This window comes from Esox lucius, chromosome 16 (genome assembly GCF_011004845.1).
Source record: "Esox lucius isolate fEsoLuc1 chromosome 16, fEsoLuc1.pri, whole genome shotgun sequence".
Taxonomy (NCBI): domain Eukaryota; kingdom Metazoa; phylum Chordata; class Actinopteri; order Esociformes; family Esocidae; genus Esox; species Esox lucius.
This window is the reverse complement of record NC_047584.1, coordinates 7518014-7532646: the sequence shown is the minus strand read 5'-3', so window position 1 is coordinate 7532646 and position 14633 is coordinate 7518014. Positions and strand designations below refer to the sequence as shown.

The 14633-nt window shown below is 40.9% G+C and overlaps 1 protein-coding gene across 1 annotated transcript in view; it reads right to left on the bottom strand.

Annotated features, from left to right (window-relative positions):
* Positions 1-1565: 1565 nt before the first annotated feature.
* The window catches only part of mlphb (melanophilin b), a 103911-nt gene continuing 90843 nt past the window's right edge, over positions 1566-14633 (bottom strand). Inside the window, exons 13-15 of the mRNA XM_034286695.1 lie at positions 13048-13119; positions 8682-8730; positions 1566-2787 (exon numbers count right to left, since the gene is read on the bottom strand). Of these exons, the coding sequence (XP_034142586.1) occupies positions 2738-2787; positions 8682-8730; positions 13048-13119 (171 nt within the window). The 3' untranslated portion in view covers positions 1566-2737. The remainder of the gene's footprint in view (positions 2788-8681; positions 8731-13047; positions 13120-14633) is intronic.

Below are 14633 nucleotides of genomic sequence, written 5' to 3'. Positions count from 1 at the left end.
CCTGGTGTGTGTCCGTTTTCACTCCCAACAGGCATTCAGCTCGTTTAGAGGGCATTTCATACCATTTCCTTTGCTAACGACATTGAAAACCTCTTAGTTTCACACAAGTTGACCAAAGGGAGACCTTGTGGAGAGATCAGCATGAAGGAGTTCCATTCAGGCAACAGCCAAACACAAATATTCTAGTAGTATTCTTGATGGCTGAAGGGTATTTGATGTCCTCAAAATATCGACAGATTCTCTGCTGGACAGAAGTAATCAGGTACATATCCAAAATAAAGGAAACACAACTCTTAATAGGGTGTTGGGCTGCTGTGATCTGGTAGAACAGCTTCAGTGCCTCATTGGTGTCTGGATGTTTCTCGAAGTCTAGTTGAAGGACTCAACACCATTCTTACTACAGTATTTACATAATTCGGTGGTTTGTGAATGGTGGTAGAGGACGCCACTCAAAAAGAGTTTAATTAGGTGGAGATCCGGTAACTGATCTGGAGACTAATATATCGTGAAGGCATAAAACATCAGCAACTTGATCAGCATTCATTGCTGTAGTTTCTGCCTAACAACCACCCATCTAACAAGTCACTTAGATGTCTTCTTTTAGCAATAGTAAGCAAAAGAATGGCACAACATCTAGGAATGTTCATTCCATTAAAAGGAAGAAACACTGTTCCTTGAATTTATCATAACATTCCTTATAAAAGTAGAGGCATGAATACAATACTAGAATACACAAACAGGTTTAATGTTTACATTTTATTTTACTTAAATGTCAGGAAATGTTTAATACTTGGCACAGGATTTTGAACATGTTTTTTATATGGTGTCTTAAAATTATTCACCCACCTTGGACATTTCCACTTTTTTGGTGTTATCCTGTCAAAATCGATTAATGAGGATTTTTTGTCAATGATCAACACAAAGAATGTCTAAAAATTGGTTTAAATGGATTACAAATACAAAACAGAAAATAATTGATTGGATAAGTAACCACCCGCTTTATTCAATATTTAGTAGAGGTGCCTTTGGCAGCAATTACAGCCTTGAGTCTGTTTGGATAAGTTTTCTTTGCCCATTTGAGTAGACCAGTTTTTGATAATTCTTAACCATGCTTTGTCAAGTTGGTTGGGGGAATTTTTTGAACGGCAAATTTCACCTTTTTCCATATATTCTTTATATGGAGGATGGTTCTTTGATTGGGAAATTAGATTTTATGTTTTACGATAATAAAATCTGTAAATGTCCAACAGAGTGAATCCTTTTGAGAGCCGCTGTATGTTGTTAAATGTAAGAATATCAGCAAATACTTACAGATGTGTGACAAATAAAAGGAAAAACTAACATAAAACATCTCAGTGAGGTTTTGGGTTACTAGAAGCTGCCAGAACAGGTTCAATTCAATGCCAAGGCATTGTTTCTACAAGTCTGGTGATGGAACAATCTACTAGAGTGATGGAACACCATTCTTCCAAAAGATGTTCCATCATTTGGTGATTTGATGATGGTGGTGGAGAGCGCTGCCTAACACGCTCCAAAATCTCCCATAGGTGTTTAATTGGGTTGAGATCTGGTGACTGCGAAAGCCAAAGTATATGTTATTCATATATTTTTCATATTAATCAAACCATTCAGTTTTTTTATGATTTGCAGTGACCCTTCCATTTAAGGGGACAAATGGACCCAATGGTAGCATCTGCATTCATTATGTTAGCATCTGCATTCATCCACTCATTTATTCAGGTTTTTCATTTAATTTGTCACCCATCTGTAGATTAACAGCAATCAAGAATTCATACAGAGGTTAAAAATGTATTAATACTGCTTAAAAACACAGAACAAGCAACCAGAAACTGGTAATTCACACTCCCATGTTTGATTGTGTACATCTTAAGTATAAGCCCTACTATTCCAAAATCAACAGTCTAGATCTTTTTGAACAATTTTTCTTCTTCAACTACATCATAATTGCATCCAAAATGTCACTGTATCCCATCTGCTGCACTAATTGTGACAAGAACCCCATAGCGCTCTAGCCTAAATAAGTCTCCTTCACAAACAATCGGGTGCCATTTGGGATACAAATGATTAGGAACCAATGAACTAAGGAGGAACTAATAAAAAACCATCTGAACCTCTTCAATGTAATCTGAAGTTAATTAGGAGCGTCTGCTAAATGACTACAATAACAGTGTAACTAAGCAAAAATATAGAACGTTTTCTGTAAAATTTAATTTTGAGTCCCAACATTTTTTTATAGATGTTTTACAGTTTTTCTACTAACTATCTACTAACCCTTATCCTAACCTTTATTCTAAGACTAAACTTAACCTTCATCCTAACTCTAATACCAAACTTTATTCTAAACCTTATCCTAACCATAGCAACCAGTAGCTTATTAACAGACGTTTTTAGATAGTAATACTATTTGTAGAACATCTGCAGATGGCAATTGGGAATCTCAAAATAGTGTAACCAAGTAATCATCCACAAAATGTTAAATCCTAAATATGGTTTAATACAATTGCCAGTTACATGCATGATATTAGGAGAATGTTGAAAATGCTCTAAAACATTAAAACATTGTGCATACCTCTAGAATATAAATATTATTAGAAATAATATTGGATACATGTAAAAAAAACAAATAGCACACAATCATTTAGAGCCAATTAAAGAATACACACATTAGGCTAAATGTACCAGCAGGTTCTTTGTCATGATTCACACTGTACTCCTTTCACAAGATGCTCAACTTTCTCCTCATGGACCCTGTGTCATTACTGGTTTCTGCAGAAGATAAAAAAGTATAATATAAAGAGAGGGAACATTTGTTTTGCATTTGAGAGGGGTTCCAGGCCCCAGAACATGTTAGGTTGCAACAGAAATTATTAAAACAAAATAACGCAATGTTTGTAAAACACTTTAATCTCATGTGGCAAGATCATTCCCAGGATCACACATTTGTTGCACATTTGTTCTGCCAGACCGGTTCCCTAAATGAGGGATTAAGTTCAGATACATATGGGGAAGTCAACCACAACTTTTAAGTGGCAAAGTTCCGACCTTGAGTGGGAAAATACACCTGAATGACTTTTGAAAGCTCAGAGAAGTAATGTTAGGTTTGACATCACTAGACATTGCAGCGTTTGTGGTGAACATTTTTAAAACATTATTATATTCTTGATAAAGAAATAAGTCACTACATTTGTTTATTTAGGTCGTACTGATAAGCCCAGGTGATTGTGATGTTAAAGGATACTTTGCGGCCTAATTTTGTATAACTGGCCGTAATGTTAGCCTTCTGGCTAGCTAGCCTTAATGTTAGAGTAGAACCCCCTATTGTCAGCATAACCAACAGCAGTTTTGAAATGTATCTTATTGTACTGAGTAACAATTTGATCAAGATGTCAATGTTTAGAGATTAATAGTGAAATACAAATGTTAACTCACATTAATTAGCATTTCTGAAATATCAGTGAAAATATAAATGTTTTCAGCTAGTTGGTGTGGAATCTGAGCATTAATAAATACAATATGAATGTACGTTTCTTTGGAAGTGAATGTGCCTAGATAATGAGAACAACAGAAACCTCTCTGTTTAGATTCTCTCTGTAGGTTGTGCTCTGATAACCACAGGAATGTTTACATTGACCATTAGGCATGGGGGTTACTGTCTTGGAAACCTGTATAGACTAGCTGGCAACTAACATTAAAGTGAGAAGATAATGGAACATTCACCGAATGACATCTGTGCTGCAATTTTCCAAAAAACTTGAGCGAACATCTCCCATGATTTGATACAGGGTCTACATTATTTGACCACTATATGTAACCACTGATTTCTAACATGGCAAAAAAAACATGGCAAAAAAAAATGCCCCCTATTATCGGCCACCTATTATCGACCAACTTACTATTTTGTTCAGTAACGTTTTATTTCCTTTTAATATGTGTTACAAATGACAGATCATAGTCTCCTCTTGTGTTTACTAGCAAGTTTTCGTTACCTTTAATGCCTTCTGGTGAAGAAAAATAGTCATTACATCTGATCACTTTAATATGACACGATGTCTGGTCTGCTGCACAAGTTGATTTTCATGATTTGCAACTTGTCTAAAACAGTTTCCATTAAAAAAAAAACATTATCTCAAAAAAAGTATTTACCTTCCATACATCTCTATAAAACATGGTGATTGGCTAGCTGAAAGGGTATATTTAATAGCAAAACGTACTGTTGTTTACAGCGCATTTAAATGTTTTACTTGAGAGAATTTAGTTCTGCAACCAATAGAAATGGCCAATAATAAGGGGAGGCCGATAATAGGGGGACATTAGCTACTTAACTGTCAATACTGTTGCCTGTTTGTTGTCGTCATGTGAAGGCTCTCAAATAAAACCTCTGAAATTAAACATAATGAGTTAAGTATAGTTATAATAAGCTATTATTCAAAGTATGATGTTAAAAAAAATTATAATTCGTTAATAATGTTTTTATGACATGCATGCTTTTATTCTTATCAGCAATTTAAGTTGCTTATTTGTAAGCTTCAAATCCTCCTATATATTTCACTCAATGGCCTTTGTGCCCCGGCATTTAGCCTTTGTGCGCTAAACATTTGTGCAAAGTATTTTTACAATGATCATCCTGAAGCTGGGACCAAGATGGCGGCACGTGTGCTACACAAGGCCCAGTGTCTACACAGATTTTTGAAAACGAGCAGTAATGAGCAGTAAAAAGTCAACAAACTCCATGATCTATGGATCAGCCCCTCCCTCTGCAAATGGATCAGTCTGTCAGGTTAGACAACTTCACCTCCTGATCCTGAACACTGGTGTTTCCCAAGGCTTTGTGCTGAGCCCACTCTTGTACTCCCTCTTCCCACATAACTGCATTTCTGTACACAGTTCCATCACCACTGTCAAGTTCCTGCCTATTGGGCCCTGTCCGGGCCCCCCCAGATAGGGCCACAGTGTCACTGGACCGCCTTGTCTCAGCCCCAAGGTTTTACACTGCTATTGTGCTGGGGGGGAGTAGAGTCAGTTCTCCTCCACTGTAGATCCTTGTAAGCCTAAGGAATGCACTCTCTAGATTTTCCTTGTCTCCTGCTGCCACTATCATTGCTGCCACTGTCCAAAGTCCTCCTTGGCTGTTTTGCAGATCAAGACGGTATCTGATGATTCCAGCTGCCAGTCTGATGACCCCCCTCCAGCCCCCCACTCCACCCAGTTGTTCCCTCTCCAATCGAACCGGTTGTCTCTCCTTGTCCATCTGGTCATTCTGACCTGGATTAGATTTTATAGACTCTGGACACAGCCCAAATGCATTATTTATTATTACAACTTTTACTCTTAAAATGTTCACCTGGCACAGCCAGAAGAGGACTGGTCACCCCTCTGAGCCTGGTTCTTCTATAGGTTTCTTCCTATATTTTGGCCCCATCTTAGTTATTTTTTTCTAGCCACTGTGCTTCAAAACCGTTGTTGCTTGCTCCTTGGGGTTTCAGTCTGGGTGTAAAAGCACTTTGTGACAACTGCAAATGTAAAAAGGGCTTTATAAATAAATACATTTTGTATTTGAAATCACGGATGACACCACAGTGTTAGGCCAGATCAGTGAAAAATGACTAGTCAGCCTACAGGGAGGAGGTCAAGTGCCTGGTGGCACGGTGCACTGACAACAACCTGGCCCTCAATGGAATGAAAACCATGGAGCTCATTGTGGATTACAGGAAGTCTAAAGATTGCAGTCACGCACCGGTTCTTATCGATGGCACTGAGGTGCAGCACATGTCCAGCTTCAAATTCCTGGGTGTCCACATTTCCGAGTACCTCTCCTGGACCCTCAACAGCTCAACCCTGGTCAAAAAGGCGCAGTAGCCGATCAGAAGACCCTACAATGGGTGGTGAAAACCGCCCAGCACATCACTGGTGCCCAGCTCGCGGCCACTGTAGCTAGACGTCCAGCACAAGAGGTTTCTGTGCAGGGTGCAGGGCATCATGAGGGACACTTTACATCCGTGCCACAAACTGTTTGCCCTCCTACCATCAGAAAAGCGGCACATGTCTCTTGTACTGCCTCTCAGGGACCTTGGTGCACTACTCCCTTTGTACTATTGGACTCTGATACTGCTTGACAAAGTCTGATAAGGAAGTTTTGAGTTGTTACAGGTACATGGTTACCTCGGGAACATTGCTGCTATCCCTGCATTTCAGTTGCACGTGCCACATTGCACCTTAAATTTGCCTGCACTGCACATTTAGAACTGTCATTGTACTTGTATTTTTCAGTTGTTTCATGTAATTGCCTAGCTCGAGAACCTCATTGCTACTATCTCTGCCATTTTAAAAGTATAACAGATGTAAATGTTTTTAAAGGTTTAAAAGATATTAAAAAGTTGAATACCAGCAACCTGGTCCTGAATACACTAAATGTTTCAATGTCTGAATGGTGTCTCTAGCTTAAATGCTGTGTAAGGCGTAGTGTGCTTAATAATAATATTTAAAAGAAAACATTTTAAGATTGAAACAAGGGACTTTTGCGTCGCAATCCTCAGTAATCAGAGTAAGATGATGGAAAAAGGCGAGCAAGAGATAGTTGTTTATTGTGCTGATTAATACCAGACTGTGTTTCTTATGTATTAGAAACACATGTTGTTGCGCCACTATTTTGGCTTAAGAAGGTTTTTAGTAAAAGACTGCTGAATATGTTGAGTTGCCAGATGCCTCAAAGAGAACACTGGAAGCGTAAAGTATGGAAAGATTTAGATAATTTATTTGAGACATTTGACCAAGTATTCGGTTCAAAATGTCACAAAGTAATTTTGTGTGATAAATTATCCAATCCTAGCCAATGAAAAACATTCCAACATATTGGCTAGAGTTTAATAATAATAATATCAAAATAATCATAATTGTAATTATTTGTGCTTTTCATTGTAATCTCAAAGCACTTTTGCAAAGCATTTTATTGCAAAGCACTTCAAGTGAAGGAAAAGAATGATGTGCAAAAAATAAAACAATTAAGAGATTATTATAGCAGGCAGGGCTGATCATTCTTCATGCCAACTCAGTGGAGGCAGGTTGCAGATTAAATGGTGGGAATTTATCTTCCAGGGGTGTATCAAAAATCATACCTATCTCTTGGTATGTCTGAAGCAGCAATTCTAACTACTAGGCTTAATCTCTCAACTGAGACCCGTGGGTAGAACTTTCTCACTACCAATAGCACTCACCTGGATGAAGCCACAGCATATTTGAATGACTCAGAAAAGACTAAACATCCGTCCAGAATAATCTGCCTAGAAGTTAACAACTGGAGAATAATGCGCGAAATGTATCATCAACAAGCCAGTTTTCCTTACTTCAATTCAAAATATAGGTTTCTAGCTAGAAGTGAAGCATTTTGTCAAAACATTTGTGTTGGAAAAACTATTTGCTACGGTTGTGTTGTGTTCAGAATTCAATGATATATAGAAAAAATCTAATTTTTCTTATGAAATTATTTGTTTATTGTGCATAATCACTCAAATACTACCTTTATAGTACATTTTCAAGCATGTTTATATTAACAGAGGTTATTTAGAATAATTTGATGCCAAATTCATGATGGTCCATAAATATTACATATTGTTTATAAGCCCAAATGTAAAAGTAGTGAAGAATTGGGGAAACCGTTTAGGCCCCTAAGGGTTAATGACAACTTCTTATGAAAAACAACTAATAACATAATATTGTATAATAACTGACTTCTTATCAACCTGTAACTTTGCATCACACACTGTTGGATTTACTCTTTTTCACATTATGGGATGTGTTCCACAGTTTATTTTCCAATTGGTAGCCTCAAAAATTGGCTTTTCAGTGATTTATTATATCCATTCCTCAGGGGCGGGATCAAAATGTAGGTGCAAATCGTGTTTTCCCAGCTCAGAATTAACACATTTAAAATACAAATACTTTCAAACACCCAATATGTTTTTTCTATGTGAATATTGATACTGTACATGTTTTAAGTGTGTGAAAAACCTTTGGGAGTTTTGGGGATGCATGTAAAAGGTATAACCAAAACTCAACCACCAAACTGAATTGCCCACAATCCGACATAATTTAATGTTTAATACTCTAGAATTATATATTACTTACTAAAAAGAAAGCTTTTCCAGCACTACTTCCAGTTCCTGATAAAGCAGCATTACAACAAACCATGAAGTTTTAGGATGATGGGTTTCAATACCCTTTTAATTTGGTGGCTGCTCAGTTGCCACACATTTTTGTATTTCCAAGCACTTTGTAATTAATAATATGGGTGCCAGTCTTTTTTAGCACTCTCAGTGAATCCTTATTACTGCAAACATTTGAAGGAACAATGACTGGCAAAGAGTTGACATGATAGCACAGACTTGACAACAGGCTGGGTCCCAGAGGAATGGATAAAGAAACATAATGGTTACTTATCCCCTCTGCTTTATTTTACTGAGTTTAATATTATGACCTACTATTGTGGTGTTGCAATGGAAAGAGATCTGTGAGACTTAAGTGACCCCTGTTACTGCAAAATAGAATCTCAGTCATCATGGTTTTTTCAATTTACATAACAAACCCCAGATATTAGCTGCTTTCATGTTCAGAGTGAAACAAGACATTAGGTTTACAAGCCCAATTGCAGCAGTTTTGGTTCTTACTTGTGGGAATGTCGTAGGCACTTCTCCTTCTTTGGGGAGGGACTGCTGACTAAAAGTAAAATGAGACAAGAACATAGTATGTAATTGTGAGAAGGACCTTGCACCCACAACAAGAACGAAGCAGTCTGTGTTCATTTATAGTAATTGGAAGCAAAAAAAGAAGCTTGTTTCATTTACTTGTGATGAAGCCATATGGATAAAATTGTCAAAACAAACAATGTACCATCATTTTCTTTTTAAGATAGCATTTCACAATCTATAAACGAAGGATCCTTTTAGTATCCAAATCAGCATTAAAAGGATAGTTCGTCCAAAAATCGTATTTCATTGACAGTCAGTAATTAGCGTTATTAATACAAATTCATGAATGGAGACCGTATGTACCCCTATCGCAAAGCTGCACTGAAATCGGAAAACTACTACTAAAACACAACAAACTAGGACAAGTGGTGTTGTTTACCTCAAAGAACATGACGAGGTTGTATTCCTCGAAATAAAGTTTTAATTTTGGCAATGTAATTTGAGCAAGCTGAAGTTGACATCAATACAAACAAAGGAAATCCAAAAGTTCAAAGTTTATTTATCAAATGCAACAAATAACATAGCATCATCTTGCACTATGAAATTCGTGTGACATGGCACACGACATCTACGTAGTAAGAATTAAGAAATATATAAGCAAAAATATAGCAAAAAGATAAGTGTAAACTAGCAGCAATTTTAAAAAGCTAGGCGAAGCAACCTATCGTCACATAGCTTGTTGAGTTTAAAGTTCACGCTCACCTCGATGACATCACTGCCGAAGAACAGAAGCTGTGTATGGTGGCTATAGGAAATAATTTGCTAGTGCCAGTTTGAATTCATTACACCGGCTGTTTCATCCAAAAATACTCCATGTATAAACGAGGAAGAGGAGGAGTTACCCTGCCCGGAGGATGCACGGGGCCCCACGTCTGGAGCCAGGCCCAGAGGGAGGGCTCGCTGGCGAACGCATGATGGCCGGGTTTGCCACGGAGCCTGGTCGGGCATAGCCCGAAAAAGCAACATGGCACCCCCCTCTCCATCCTATGGGCCCACCACTCATGGGAGGAACCGCTGGGGTCGGGTGCGCTGCCATATGGGTGGCAGTGAAGGCCAGGGGCCTCAACGGACCAGACCCGGGCAGCAGGAGCTGGCTCTGGGGACGTAGAACATCATCTCTGTGGGGGAAGGTGCCGGAACTTGTGAGGGAGGTGGAGCGCTATCAGTTAGATCTGGTGGGGCTTACATCCACTCACAGTCCCTATCCTGGATAGGGGATGGACTTTATTCTTCTCTGGAGTCGCCCAGGGTTTGAGGCGCAGGGCGGGGGTTGGGATACTCACAAGCCCCCAGCTGAGTGCCGCTATGTTGGAGTTTACCCCAGTGGATGAGAGGGTCGCCTCCCTATGCCTACGCGTCGTGGGGGGGGGGGTCTCTGACTGTTGTTTGTGCATTTGCCCCGAACAGCAGTTCAGAGTATTTGGCCTTCTTGGAGACCCTGAATGGAGTCCTGTATGGGGCTCCATAATTCTGCTGGGGGACTTCAACGCACACGTGGGCAATGATGGAGACAACTGGAGAGGCGTGATAGGGAGGAACGGCCTCCCTGATCTGAACTTGAATGGTCGTTTGTTGTTAGACTTCTGTGCTAGTCATGGATTATCTATAACGAACACCATGTTCGAACATAAGGATGCTCATAAGTGTACGTACCAGAGCACGCTAGGCCGAAGGTCATTAATTGATTTTGTGATCGTGTCATCGGATCTGAGACCGCATGTTTTGGACACTCGGGTAAAGAGAGGGGCGGAGCTGTCAACCGATCACCATCTGGTGGTGAGTTGGATCAGGGGGTCGGGGAAGACTCTGGACAGACCGGGAAAACCCAAACGGGTAGTGCGGGTGAACTGGGAACGTCTGGAGGAGGCCCCTGTCCGTAAGATCTTCAACTCACACCTCCGGCTGAGCTTTTCTGGCATCCCTGTGGAGGTTGGGGGCATTGAACCTGAGTGGTCGATGTTCAAAGCCTCCATTGCCGAAGCTGCGGCGGTGAGCTGTGGTCTAAAGGTCTTAGGTGCATCAAGGGGCGATAACCCTCGAACACCCTGGTGGACACCGGTGGTCAGGGAAGCCATCCGACTGAAGAAGGAGGCCATCCCGGGATTTGTTATCCCGGAGGACTCCAGAGACAGTTGCAGTGTACCGACAGACCCGAAGGGCTACGACCTCTGCTGTGAAAGAGGCAAAACAGCGGGTGTGGGAGGAGTTTGGGGAAGCCATGGAGAAGGACTTTAGGTCGGCACCAAGGTGTTTCTGGAAAACCGTCCGCCACCTCAGGAGGGGAAAACGGGGAACTATCCAAGCTGTGTACAGTAAGGATGGGACACTGTTGTTCCTCGGGCGATGGAAGGAACACTTTGAGGAACTCCTAAATCCCACTAACACGCCCTCTATAGTGGAGGCAGAGCTGGAGGCTGATGGGGAAGCATCGTCAATCTCCATGGCAGAAGTCACTGAGGTAGTCAAACAACTCCACAGTGGCAAAGCTCCGGGGATTAACCAGATCCGTCCAGAAATGTTGAAAGCTTTGGGTGTGGAGGGGATGTCTTGGATAACACACCTCTTCAACATTGCGTGGAATTCGGGGAAAGTGCCTAAGGAGTGGCGGACCGGGGTGGTGGTTCCCCTGTTCAAAAAGGGTGACCAGAGGGTGTTTGCCAATTACAGGGGTATCACACTTCTCAGCCTCCCTGGGAAAGTCTACTCAAAGGTACTGGAAAGGAGGGTTCGGCAGATAGTCGAACCTCAGATTGAAGAGGAATAATGTGGATTCCGCCCTGGTCGCGGAACAACCAACCAGCTCTTTACTCTTGCAAGGATCCTGGAGGGGGCCTGGGAATATGCCCATCCTGTCTACATGTGTTTTGTGGATCTGGAGAAGGCGTATGACCGGGTCCCCCGGGAGATACTGTGGGAGGTGCTGCGGGAGTATGGGGTGAGGAAGTCCCTTTTGAGGGCTATCCAATCCCTGTACGTCTAAAGTGAGAGCTGTGTTCAGGTTCTCGGTAGTAAGTCGGACTCATTCCAGGCTGGGGTTCGCCTCCGCCAGGGCTACGCTTTGTCACCAATCCTTTGTATCTTTTATGGACAGGATATCGAGGCATAGTCGGGGTGGGGAGGGGTTGCAGTTCGGTGTCCTGTGGATCTCATCGCTGCTTTTTGCGGATGATGTGGTCCTGATGGCATCAACGGTCTGTGACCTTCAGCACTCACTGGACCGGTTCGCAGCCGAGTGCGAAGCGGTTGGGATGAGGATTAGCACCTCTAAATCTGAGGCCATGGTTCTCAGCAGGAAACCGATGGAGTGCCTTCTCCGGGTAGGGAATGAGGCGTTACCCCAAGTAAAGGAGTTCAAGTATCTCAGGGTCTTGTTTGCGAGTGAGGGGACAATGGATTGGCCGGAAAATCGGAGCAGCAGGGGCGGTATTGCATTCGCTTTACCGCACCGTTGTGACGAAAAGAGGCAAAGCTCTCGATATACCGGTCAATTTTCGTTCCTACCCACACCTATGGTCATGAAGGCTGGGTCATGACCGAAAGAACAAGATTGCGAGTACAAGCGGCTGAAATGAGTTTTCTCAGAAGGGTGGCTGGCTTCTCCCTTAGGGATAGGGTGAGAAGCTCAGCCATCCGTGAGGAACTCAGAGTAGAGCCGCTGCTCCTTTGCGTCGAAAGGAGCCAGTTGAGGTGGTTTGGGCATCTGGTAAGGATGCCCCCAGGACGTCTCCCTAGAGAGGTGTTCCAGGCACATCCAGTTGGGAGAAGACCTCGGGGTAGGCCCAGGACTAGGTGGAGAGATTATATTTTGACACTGGCCTGGGAACGCCTCAGGATCCCCCAGTCAAAGCTGGCAAATGTGGCTCGGGAAAGGGAAGTTTGGGGTCCCCTGCTGGAGCTGCTGCCCCCGTGACCTGATACGGATAAGCGGATGAAGATGAGATGATGAGATGTTTCATCCATTTACAGCTTAAAAAATCTATGCTACCGCGACAAATTACTGAATCTAGTTTGAAGTGTTTTGGAGTCGTTTTACCCTTGCAATGCAGCGTTGCGATAGCAGTACGAAACGTTGCGATTCATGAATTTGGACAACGCTAATAATGCCAATTATAGACTGGAACAGAGCTGAATAAAATATTTTGTGGTAAAATGACTCTATGGGCCATCTGGAACATCTCTTGGTAAGTGACATTTCAGAAAAACATGCATTTTGGGATGAACTATCCCTTTAAGTATTCAGATTGGGCTGTAATTTCATCGATAGGGCCAGGATTCCGCCAAATACCTTTCTCCTTGTCTTATCGACAGACATCCCAGCAGCGCTCAGGGCAGCAATCCTTTTCTCAATGTCTGTCACCTGAAGGGGAGAAGGAAAGCAACTCAATGGGCCGGTGTATTTTAGACCAAGGTTAATCCAGCTTTTGGAATCATGCTATGTCACTTAAGAAAAGTGAGTCCATTAATAGATCACACTTCAAAAACTTTATGAACTATATCCTTGGTAAATAGACTGGCTTGCGACATTGCAGTTTTTCTGTTATCCTTAACCGTACTAAGTGGTGGTTTCCTGGACACAGTTCAAGCCATGTTTTGGACTAATAAACATGCTTAACCCTCATCCTACGAACTGGGGTACCCGCAGATGCCAGAGGTGTGCTTTTTTGTCATATCTCACAGGTGCTTTATTCTATCATTCCAATTGTTCATGACTTTATCAATCAATTTGTTCCTAATGACTTCATATCATTGTTTTCAGTTTCTGTGTTCAGTTTTAGTGCTTTTTAAAAATGCCAATGTATTGGTGTCAAAAGCACCCAATTCTGCCTATGTAGTTTTAATGAATGGAACAATTTATTGAGTTCATGTTTCCCATAGGTCATAATTTAAAGTATCCCAAACTATTGGGGGTGAGGTGGGGCACTCTGTCAGTAATTTTGAAAGAAACAGACACAGAAGCAGCAGACACAGATTTACTACTATCAGGCAGGCAGTACGTCTCTGCCTTTTCAGTTGTTACATAAACAGTGGATATAAAAAGTCTACACACCCTGTTAAAATGCCAGGTTCTTGTGATGTAAAAGAATTAGACAAAGATTATTTGTCTCATTATACAATTAACCAAGTTATTGTGAGTTTATTTTTTATTTTTCCCCCTCAAAAATTTCAGTTTGTTTTTCAATTTAATTGTTCACGTTCTAGGTCACATTAAAGGTGGAAAAAGTTCTGACATGATTTATCTGTGTCTCATTCTTTTACATCACAAAAACCTGGGAACCTCATTGCTGCTTCTTATTTGCACATGCTACCCTGCACCTTCAATTTGCCTTCATTGCACATTTAGAATAGCCATTTATACTTGCATTAGCTTTCAATGCACATTTATACCTCCCACTTAAATCACACATTGGTCTTAACTGTTTCACTTGTAAATGTTTTGCACTCTTCTATTTGCACTTCTGGTTAGACGCAAACTGCATTTCGTTGTACTGTACTTCGTTGTACTATAAAGTTGAATCTACTCTTATTCCAATTACACTGCATGCACAATTATTAGGCAAATTGTATTCCTCAAGATTTATTTTATTGTTGAACAAACACAATGCTCTCAGTCAATCCAAAATATAATTGAACCTAAAACCTGAATGTTTAACAAAGGAAAAGTGAGTTTTGATATTTCTCAGGGGAATACATAAGAGTGCAGAATTATTAGGCAACTAATAAAAAAATAAAAATCTCCCAACTCAACTTTTTTTTTGTGTGTAACAAATAAGTAACACAAAATGACAATTAATTAAAATATTCAGTGACCAATATAACCACCCTTCTTTTCAATAACTGCCATGAGCCTTCCATCCATGGAGTCTGTCAGTT